Here is a 12,092-nt window from a genome sequence, read left to right as displayed (position 1 = left end):
AAAGTATAAAGAATAGAGAAATATGGCCTAAAATATCAAATAATACAGAAATTAAGAACGTTAGTTTGTCTCTGGGAGATTGTTATTGGTTATCATACGGTTTTTCTTTATTTCTATGTCTATTAATTGAGAATATAAAAAAAGAAGATGTGGTATGATTGCCAATGAGACAACTATCCACAAAAGACCAAAATGACACAGACATTAACAACTATAGGTCACCGTACGGCCTTTAACAATGAGCAATGCCCATACCGCAAAGTCAGCTATAAATGGCCCCGATAAGACAATGTAAAACAATTCAAACGAGAAAACTAACGGCCTTATTTATGTAAAAAAATGAACGAAAAACAAATAAGTAACACATAAACAAACGACAACCACTGAATATACAGGCTCCTGACTTGGGACAGGCACATACATAAATAATGTGGCGAGGTTAAACACGTGCTTTCATTATTTGTCAACATTTTACATATCACATTATAAAAAAAGACTATTATTTTGCAAACTACCTTAGATATCCGGTAATTGTTCTGCATAGACCACACCACATTGGAGTCCCTGTAATTTTTTTTCAAGTGGACCTCAGTTACCCACCCTACCCATCATTACATAAAAGTTAAAAAAAAACAAATGTCTACGGAAATACTTCTATCCGCACAATGTGTAAAGGGGAGCTTGGTAGCTGATGTCTGCTGGAGAAAAAAATCAAGGTTGCTGTTTAGCTTATATTTTGTCAAAGATAGGTCCAATGTTGGGGTCGAACACCCCACCCTTACCGAAAATGTAATAAGAATTGTCCTCACTAGGTGCAAAGGGAAGCTGGGTAGCTGGGGTCTACAGTAGAAAAATCCAGGGTGTTGTTCTGCTTAGTTTTTTTTCTAAAGTAGGTCTAAAGTTGAGGTCGTATACCCTACCCAACCCTTACCGGACAGTTAATAAAAAAAATTCTGCGGCAATACTTTTATCTGCACTAGGTGAGAACGTAAGCTAGAAATCTAGGGCCTACTTGATCAAAATTACAAGTTAATATATAGCACGGATCAATCTTTTTAAGCTTATAAATAATTTACTTGCCCACCATACTTTGAATACAAAAAAAATAAACCTTTTGTCCAGTCATATTTAAGCGAAATCCACTAGTTCAGAGGTAGAATGTTTTGTTACTAATTGTAAAAACAGTTTTGTGTGGTAAAAAAAAGTTAAAGCACGAGTGCAACTTTTTTTTCTTTTAATGCAGAATTATTATTACTTTTCATGAACTATTTGACAATATGCCGATAAATAAGGAAAGCTATTTTACCCAATAGTGCAATTTTGCCATCATTAAAAAAAATCATAATTATTTACGATTCTATAAAGATAAGATAAGATAAGATAAATTTATTTTATTAAAGTGTCACGTATTGATCTTACACAATAGTAAAATATTTACACAAGTACAATCACATAAAAAAAAAAAAGATCAACACCCAGCCTAAAAAGACTTATGAGACACTGTTATATACATATAAAACAGCTCAATCACACAATGTAAAAAAAATAAAAAAAAAAATAAAGAAATAATATATAAAAAAAATCTTGCAAACCTGATAAATTAAACGGACTAATAAAAATTAGATTTTAAAGAAATGTAAGAATGTTAAATACACCTAGTTTAAAAATTGCGTCTAAAGTGTTGACTATTTAAAATGTAAAGCAGGCAGTACGCTGTGTAATATATCGAAAGCGATTGATTTTGCCTTTATATAACTAATAATTACGTAAGATGTATGTTTCATTATAATTCGTTATTCTGATTGGCTTACTGCACATCTCATGTTATTTCTTACGCAATTGCATTACACAATGAAATTTATCATTCATGATGACACGAGGTCCCACAATAAAGTGAAAAGGTGAATTTAATAAAAACTTGATAAAAATCGTGTTTTTATGATCCTAGCTAAAAAATGTAATTATAAATATATTGAATGCTTATTTTTGTAACTTCGTAGGGTTGTAAAAGCGTTGACCGTGCGCACATTTTCAAAATGAAGCGCTTCCGCGTTTCATACAAAATGTATTTCGGTCAACGCTTTACACCTCAATGAAGTAACAAAAAAAACATTCAATTCTTAAATGAACCAGAAATGAAATTTTAAAATTCATTGAATAGTGTCTTTGACTGCTTAATTATATATTAAAAACTGATGATAAAGTGGTTATATATTAATAAAAACATTTGAAGTACGTTTGAGTCTTATGCAATATTTGTGTTTATATATTTGAAAACTGGCTGCTACCGACTGGCTGCTTGAGCCTGGTCTCACAAACTCCGCATTTTCATTACAGCCGATTACATTGAGTGTGTAGACAAATGTAATATCTTTGGATGGCTTGTTTGTTAGCTGAACTATGAAGTAACTAGGTAAGGTATACCACCCTCCTGTAGAAGGAGCATAGTCCTACAGACAGATTGATTGGTTATCTGTCGAACTAGTCTACACACTCAATGCAATCGGCTGTAACTTCTTTACATTACAGGTTGCAACACCTTGCCAAATCATTGGGTTCTAATAAACGTTTGGAAAATGAAGTCAATGTGCTTTCCCATAGGGTTTTATGCAGAACAAATTCAATTACCGGAAATCTATTATGGAAACTTGCAAAAACAATATCAAAATCGAAATCTAACTGAACAATGAAGTTACTCACATTAAAAATGGTTGGGACATTGAAGGTCAAATATTTTTTTTTTATTCTTGCGTGTCTTATTATAATCAGACGGTAATTTACAAAGAAATTTAATATTGAGACAAAAAATAATGTAGAGCTTTATTGGTGAAATTAACACTACAATACAAATAAAGGATTCTCAATTGATCATGACTTTTGCTTGTAGTAAAATGATCAATCAATCAATCAATCAATCAATCAATAAAATTGAGAATGGAAATAAAAAACGTGTCAAAGAAACAACAGCCTAACTAAAGAGCACAACCGAAGTCCACCAATGAGTCTTCAACACAACGAGAAAATCCCGCAACCAGATGCGGGCTTCAGCTTGTCTCTAAATAAAAATATATATTAATTATGTGAAAATGGACGTCACACTTAACTTAGATAAAAAAAAAATGAAAAAAATAACCAAGATCAGAGTCTCCTGTCATGGGACAGGCGCAACAATACGGCGGAGCTAAACATGCTTTGTGAGATCTCAACCCTCCCGCTATACAGCTATATCTAGCTCATGTAGAATAAACAAACACACAACAATATGCACTGAAAAACTCGAGTCCGATGACAAAATAGTAAACAAAAGAAACTACACAAAATGAATCTGATTCATAAATTAACAAAGAACTACTAGCAGTAACTGACATGCCAGCTCCAGACCCCAATTAAACATATCGAAATAATAAATAGATATAAGAAGATGTGGTATGAGTGCCAATGAGACAACTCTCCATCCAAGTCACAGTGTGTAGAAGGAAACTATTATAGGTTAAAGTACCCTCTTCAACACAAATCCTTGGCTCACACCGAATAGCAAGTTATAAGGATCCCCCAAAATGACTAGTGTTAAACCATTCAAACGGGAAAACACAAGGTCTAAACTATATATATAACTAGAGGTTCTAAAGAGCCTGTGTCGCTCACCTTGGTCTATGTGTTTTGGTGATGGTGATGTGTTCGTAGATCTTACTTTACTAAACATTTTTGATGCTTACAATTATCTCTATCTTTAATGAACTTAGCCTAGAAGTTTCAGTGGAATTTTTTTTGTAAAAATGTACAAATTTATGAAAATTGTTAAAAATTGACTATAAAGGACAATAACTCCTTAAGGGGTCAATTGACTATTTTGGTCATGTTGACTTATTTGTAGGTCTTACTTTGCTGTACATTATCGTTGTTTACAGTTTATCTCTATCTATAATAATATTCAAGATAATAACCAAAAGCTGCAAAGTTTTCTTAAAATTACCAATTCAGGGGCAGCAACCTAACAACAGGTTGTCTGATTCATCTGAAAATTTCAGGGCAGATAGATAATGACCTAATAAACAATTTTACCCCATGTCAGATTTGCTCTTAATGCTTTGGTTTCTGGGATGTAAGCCAAAATCTACATTTTACTCCTATGTTCTATTTTTAGCCATGGCGACCATCTTTATTAGTTGGCCAGGTCCCCGGACACATTTTTCATACTAGATACCCCAATGATGATAGTGTCCAAGTTTGGTTGAATTTGGCTCAGTTGTTTCAGAGGAGGAGAAGATTTTTGTAAAAGTTACGACGACGGACGACGACGGACGACGGACGCCAAGATATGAGAAAAGCTCACTTGACCCTTCGGGCCAGGCGAGCTAAAAAAACAAGAAGCGAGAACGACATCAACAAACGACAACTACTGTTTTTTTGTGTGATTTTTTTATTACTAGACCAAATATTTCATGATTTTTTATTATCTAGTACTGTATTTTTGATTAATAATTGATTACCAAGTTTAATCAAACATATGTGTGTATAGCAAACATATTAACTTTGGCTTGAAAGACGTCTCTTTAATTGTTTTCGACTCGCTCTGCTCGGAAAAATTGACAAGAATAAAATCCTATGATTGAACGCGTTCGTTCAACAATCTTTTAAAATTAATATATATATATTAATTTTCTCATACACATAAGTATAACGAAATCAGAGATATACCTTTTAATTAGATTAGTTCGTCTAATTTACAAATGTAGTATTATCTGTAGTAAATTTACTGACTTCTTTAATAAAGGATTTGAATAAGAATGTGTCCATAGTACATAAATGCCCCACTCGCAATATCATTTTCCATGTCTAGTGAACCGTGGAATTGAGGGTCAGAACTCTATATTTGGCATTAAAATAAAAAATATCATATGATATAGAATATGTGTACTGAGTTTCAAAAAAAATATATCTGTACATTAACTTCACTTTCAGGTATAAAGATGTGATTTTTTTTCTGAGACAGTGCTTGTGACAATCCAAAAGAATTTGTAGTCATTCGATGTTCAGTACTTTAGTAGTTTGATTGTTTGAAAACGAGGTAAAAATACCCTGTCACATTCGGTACGTGTTTTTGTTAGACCTTTTTTTTTTGTTCTGTTTTGTATCGATCTCATGCGTTAAGCCCTTTCCACTGATTTGTATAGTTTGTTCTTATGCTGTGCTGTAACAAAACTGTCCCATCTGCTAACAAGCATGTTAAATGCCACAATATATTGCATGTGCCTGCTCCAACTCAGGAGCATGTAGTTCAGTGGTTGTCGTTTGTTGATGTCTTTTATATGTGTTTTTCATAATTCATGTTGTTTTAAAATAGGCCGTTATTTTTCTCAATTGAAATGTTTCATATTTTTCAATTCATGGACTATTGTAGCCGACAATACCGTATGTTTTTTTCTCATTGTTGAAGATTATATGGTTGCCTATATATAATTGCTTACATCCTCTACATTTGAACTTTATGGGATAGTTGACTCATTTGCATTAATACCAAATCTCCTTATTAAAAGTTGAGGGGTGTGTGTATTTCTTTGGATAATTTCAATGTTTTTCTCCCAGGTCACCCAATTTGAATAGAATATTTTGACATTTTGCTGTGCTCTTGGATTTGAGTTAAGAGCCAACCAAAGCTCACGGCCTGTTGGTGGGTAGTTGATGACTATATGGTAAGCTCTGGATGTCTTTTTGAGTATTGCATACGGTGATTTGGTGATGTCTTCATGCCATGCATTGTCCCATTACTTTATATAGACAGCTTATCAGTCAACCTGATCTATCAAAGTAGCTCTCCTCGCCTTTTGTATAGTCAGACGAAAAACAAGATATAAACTGACTTAGCTTGGTATATACATGTACATGTTTATTTGATATACTCATATAAATATAAAAAGGAAGATGTGGTATGATTGTCAATGAGACAACTCTCCACAAGAGACCAAAATAACACAGAAATTATCAACTATAGGCCATCGTACGGCCTTCAACAATGAGCAAAACCCATACCGCATAGTCAGTTATAAAAGGCCCGGAAATGACAATGTAAAACAATTCAAACAAGAAAACTAACGGCCTAATTTATGCACAAAAATTGAACGAAAAACAAAAAAGATAACACATTAACAAACGACAACCACTGAACTACAGGCTCCTGACTTGGGACAGGCACATACATTTTAAATGTGGCGGTGTTAAACATGTTAACGGTATTCCAAATTCAAGTCAAATTGATATTTTAAACCAACATAAAAGTAAAAATGTGTAAAAAAAAAAAAATATTTTAATAAATGTTAAAAATATTATTGTGTTTGTGAGGGGAAAACTACTTAAAATTGTAGAAATATTCAAAAGTAGCTCTCGCGTTTTTGTTCTGCGGCTACGTTAACGGAGCACCAATCAAGTAATCGATCTTCATGACTATGTCTTCAATTTTCAATGGTATAAAATATCATGTTCTTCTTGTTGTAGACTCAAAAATACTTCAAGTTTGAATAGATCTACGAAGACTAAAGAACGTTCATGTGTGGTTTGGCAATTGTACATGCCCACGACACCGATGTCCAGATATTGTTCGGAAGATGTTTTGAGAAGTTACGATGCTACCGGACATGTAAAATTAAACTGTTACAGTATATTACAGAACACAAAACTGGCTATCTTTGCTGTAAATACAAGTTAAAAACAGGACATTGTTTACATTAAAGCTAAAAATCCTAATCCCACGGCATCAAATAATTAAAAAAAAAAACATATGACCTTTAACATTGGAGGGCTAAACTAGTATTGAGCCGTGTTCAGGCCCTAAATAGAAAATAAAGAGATGTGGAGTAAATGTACACGGAACAAAATCGCACACAATATATAGATAAAATACAAATTATTTAATGAACAGGGCTTTTATTCCTGTTCTTCATCTTGAAAGAAGCTGGAGGGTCTTCAACGAGGATCTAGACCATTGATCCTCATTATACAAAAGTAACATAGGTTAGTTCATCGGACTACAAAAACATAAGTTCCTGGTTCGATCCCCGTTCTGGGGAGAAAATTTCCAATCCACTATTAATAAATATGTTTAAACTAACAATAGCCACACACTTGACTTTGTGGATTACATTATTGTTTTCTTTATCCTACATATGTCTTTTGATATTGTTCATACATGTAAATACTCAAAAGTCTTACACTGTATCTATATCTTTTGCTCCGAGACCAGAACATAATAAAATAGATAAAACAAAACTTGCGCTTTGGATTAAGAAAGGGTCTGAAAGATTTTGTATCATTTTTTCCAGTTCTTCTGGGGTCCTTGAGCCCTTCCCTCGCCAACAATATATAGTTTGCTTTATTTGTAAAAGAGGCGAGTTACGCTTCTTTATTATCATCTTAGATTAACCTCTCCAAACTTAAAAGTAAAGATCACGCACCCTTATTGTTTAGATTGATAAAGACTTTTGCATCCGTCGACATTATCTTCGATTAAAGTAGTATTAATCTGACAACCGCTGTGCATTTATACTTTAACTTCCTTTAAATGAATGACAAATGACAACATTGTCATTTTTTGAATGACAATTAAACAGTGTGGGGTAAAGATAAATTGAATACACTTTCATTTTTCGTTTTTTGTTTTTGTGAAATCAAAAATCAAAAATGAAAACACTTTCATTTTTCGATTTTAGTTTTTGAGAAATCAAAATTGAAAAATGAAAATACTTTTTTTTTCATTTTTTGTTTTGTGAAATCAAAAACGAAAAACGAAAACACTTTTGTTTTTCATTTTGGTTTTTAAGAAATCAAAAACGAAAAATGAAAATACTTTCGTTTTTTGTTTTTTGTTTTTGATATTTCAAAACGAAAAACGATTGGACGCAGATATACACGGACCGATATAGCACTTTTAAAAGAAAAACAATATACAAAATGATGATGCAATTACACAATAACACTACAGACAATATCTTAACTTCTCCATTAAATTTTTTCGGTCATGTCAGATAATCCGCATGATGGCAATTTATAAAATTTTAGTTTATGTTCAGGCTGTTGCGTATTTTTTTTTTCACATTGACAATATATTGAACAGTACTGAATTCCCCGCGGTTGATAATTTGACTGAAAGATTAAAAATATATTATTAATTTACAAAAGGTACATTGAGCACTGTCAGTGTAAAGACTTTATGACAAGTTCCCATACTCTGTTTTCTGTTGTCAGAGTTACGGTTGAATGATAGCATCCATTCAAAGCGATGCAAAGAAAAGGTTTATTAATACTTTGAATGTTTTATTACATTATAAATCTTATCTTTCAATAGAATGTTAGAAAAAAAATAGTAAACAGTTACATATTTCAACAAGAAGTTGCCACGTCAGTTTGCTATTTGATGTTGCTTATCCTAAAATCTAATACTGATGTAGCTGCAATATTCTCGTTTCAGAATCTTCTAAATGGTGCACAAAAAATACCAGATTTATGGACTTTTAAGAAACGAGTTGGCCTCTGCTCTCATATTGCTGTTTCCAGACCCTCCCTTGAAATTTATCATCACTATTTGGTAAAAGAGGTAAATGTCCACTCTATTTTGATAAATCACAATGTAGAAGGACTATCCAATTCTGAAGCCTATTATGGGTATAATCACATACAGGAAGATGAAATAGAGTTTACATCTGAACAACCTTATCTAAGTCGTATTGAGTTGAATATTTGGACTTTACTTCAGGCGTATATTTAATAGAAAGACCAGGATATCCAATCACTACGTATGAAAAGGAACAGGTTATTGAAATAGCAACGAAAAGGCAATTGAAAAAGGACTATACATTTTCTAGCAGCAACTGTGAATGGTTTGTTATATTTGGCACTAACGGAAGTCGGACAGATGAAAAATGAAGGAGAGGTCTACAAAAAAGAGGTTAGATTCTTACCTGCTGTGGGCGGTAGTATGTGTGGAGCATAAATCGGACACGTCCTTATTATAGAAAGAAACGACAACCACTGCATAACAGGCTCAGGACTTGAGACAGACACATACAGAATGTGGCGGGGATTAATTATTTTGGAGGCACGCCAACTCTCCCAGAACTTGAAACATTGTGTACCAGCTAGTGCAACAAGCTACACATTCAAGCGTTATCTCCGTCATCTTCATTTTCAGCAAGAATCACAAGACGTGTAATAACATTTTTACACATTTCACTTGCCTGGCATGGACACAGGTCTGTACATGAAAGGTTCTGCTCAAAGCTAACACATTCTTTCAAGCATACATATTTTCCTTTACAAGTACAAACAAGGTCTTGTAGGAAGTCCGAAGACATTTGTCCCTCGAAAAACACAGGCTTCAATCCATCCAAAATTTAACGGAGATCTTATAGGTGGTTATGGGAGGTGAGATGACATCCATATGCTTGTCTGCAAAGATGCTCGAAGCAAATGTTGCGTAAATGTTGATTCACAACGGGGAAGCTTGGCCAGAAACGCATCTTTAGTTGTCGCTATTTTTACACGATTTTTATTGAGGTCACTGTGAAGGTTTTTGAATTTACCCTTTTGGTCATACAGCATAGCAACGAACTTTTTTTGCAACTGAAACAGATTCATCAACAACACAGTTTGCCAGGTTTACTAAATCGGACACATCACAAAACACCTGCTTCAGAACTTTGAAAACTTTGGTACCAATACAAAACATTGCCGATGTGACCAAATCCTGAAATTGCATGCACTGCAGGTAAGCATTGACTTACGATGGAATTAAAAGAATTGCATAGTTCATGTATAGGTATAAAACGTCTTGCATCTTTGGTGCTCGTTACAGTTCCTATTTCAAACCATAGTTCTGTTGTGTTTTTCATAGAAGAAAAGTAGTGGACACAAAGAACTATAACATCCGTGTCAGGGGATTTCACTATGATCCTGCCTTTGAAGTTACCACTACCAAACTACTTATCAGCAGAGATTGCGTGCAAAATCATACGAGTATCAGCTTCTTCATGCGTACTGTAAAGATCAACATAGTCTTTGACAGTTTTATCACAAATGCGTTTTACGATTTGAGGATCGGAACAAGTTCCAGCTAACGTAAGTTCATTATTATTTACTAGTGCATTAGGATTCTTTGTGTGGTAACTAACTATAAACTACCAAGAAACTGGAGAAATGTTTGCTTATTTTCGTTAGAAGATAAAAACTTTTTCAAGTCTGGAAGGGATCGACCTTCGATTAATTGGAACACTTTTGCTGTAAAGTGTGATCTACGATCACGTTCCGCGGCTTTGATAGAAAGTTTGACGTCATATCTGTCAAAGAAATCAACAACAGAAGATGCTTTTGAAATGCCGCGGAGCTGAGATTGTTCCAATGTCACCAAATGTTTTAATTTTTTTTAGCATAGATACACTGGATAAGAGCCATACCATCCTTTATCAAAACGGTAAGCGATTTATCGAAGTCGGGGAGAGAATGACAATATGATGTCTCGTTTTCGAGTTGATGGCAAATATCGGCTTTACATGATTTTCTCATGGTTCGATCATCATGAAAGAGGTCTGTAGGGATTGGTCCAATCGGAAATGACAACAACTTTTCAACAGTGACGTCATCTCGGCTATTTGCTGACGTCAAAGCTCAACGGAACACGAGTTCAGGATTGATGTGAAGATTAAAAATTTCGCCTGTTCTACATTTCGATTTTGTTTTTTTCGTTAGGTCCTCAAATGATTTTAACTTTGACCGAGGGATAGAACCAAAGAAACTACGAACCTTGCCTTCACAAAAAGCCCCGTAAATAAATGCTTTGCCATTTTGTTACCATCATCAACAGCTGACGTCAAAGAGGCCTGTACGTCTTTTGAAGCGTGCATTCCAGTAGAAATGTTTATAATTAGTGATGGTGGATGGAGTTCTGTGGCAAACGGGTCAGTCAATTTTTCTAGAACATGGTCTAATTTTTTCTGAACTTGTTCTTCATCTCGAATGAAAGCTGTTGGCTTAACCTCATCATGCTCAACGCTTTTGTCATTGATGCAACCAGACCGAGTATTCATTTTTGACGTAAAGTCTGCAGGCACATGTCGAGTCAATGACCATCTCATCAGGGCTGGCTTTTGTCGTGTTATGCCACTGATGCCACCACAACTTTTAGAATCTTTTATGACAGACTTTTCAGTTGCCATGTCACTCTATACTCCGCTGAACTTTCAAGGCTTCTGGCGTGTCGAAAACTCACCTCGTTGAAATGCTAACTGTACATCTAGTGGTAATGATAGCAAATTAGCAGATAGACAGTTAGCCATCTTGAGTAGTTGATCCTATTTGTGTCATATATATATAGGGCAACTTTGCAGCAGTAGAGCTTAAGTGAAGGGACCAATTGCCCTCTCTTTCTGATCTTACGTTCTGTAGAAGTATTTCAATGGCTTCCAAAAACATGTTCCAGAACATAAATGTGGGGAATTTTCACAACCCCAAATCAGGAACTCTCCAGTCAAAGGCAAAATATTTGTTTAAAAAAAAAATCACCTCAGCAAAATGTTCGGCTTCTACAGTTTTCCCTGCCTGAAACCTTGACAAAAACGTGGAAAAAAGAGTCAATGTAATTTCTGGAAGTTTTTCAATCTTATCATTAAGCCAACGAAAGAATGCGCCAAACCACAAAGAGCAATATGCCTTGTAAAAGGACTCTTACTGCACGGTTAAACTGTTTCCCGCATAACATCTGATCCACAAGTGCAGCAGCATAAACAGATGAATCAACTAACAAGTCACGAAAACCACCAACGCCCCATAATTTACAAATTGCAGCAATAACACACGATAAAAGAGGGGCGAAAGATACCAAAGGGACAGTCAAACTCATAAATCTAAAACAAACTGACAACGCCATGGCTAAAAATGAAAAAGACAAACAACAGCACACACGACACAACATAGAAAACTAAAGAATAAACAACACGAACCCCACCAAAAAACTAGGGGTGATCTCAGGTGCTCCGGAAGGGTAAGCAGATCCTGCTCCACATGCGGCACCCGTCGTGTTGCTTATGTGATAACAAATCCGGTAAATA

General features: G+C 34.5%; 1 protein-coding gene across 1 annotated transcript in view; it reads right to left on the bottom strand.

Annotated features, from left to right (window-relative positions):
* Positions 1–11,201, bottom strand: part of LOC139494024 (GTPase IMAP family member 4-like) — a 17,368-nt gene extending 6,167 nt beyond the window's left edge. The window contains exon 1 of the mRNA XM_071282191.1: positions 10,789–11,201. Coding sequence (XP_071138292.1) covers positions 10,789–11,201 — 413 coding nt within the window. The remainder of the gene's footprint in view (positions 1–10,788) is intronic.
* Between the last annotated feature and the right edge of the window lie 891 nt (positions 11,202–12,092).

This window comes from Mytilus edulis, chromosome 11 (assembly GCF_963676685.1).
Source record: "Mytilus edulis chromosome 11, xbMytEdul2.2, whole genome shotgun sequence".
NCBI classification, from domain to species: Eukaryota; Metazoa; Mollusca; class Bivalvia; order Mytilida; family Mytilidae; genus Mytilus; species Mytilus edulis.
The sequence above is the reverse complement of the archived record's forward strand: the minus strand, read 5'-3'. Positions and strand labels throughout refer to the sequence as shown.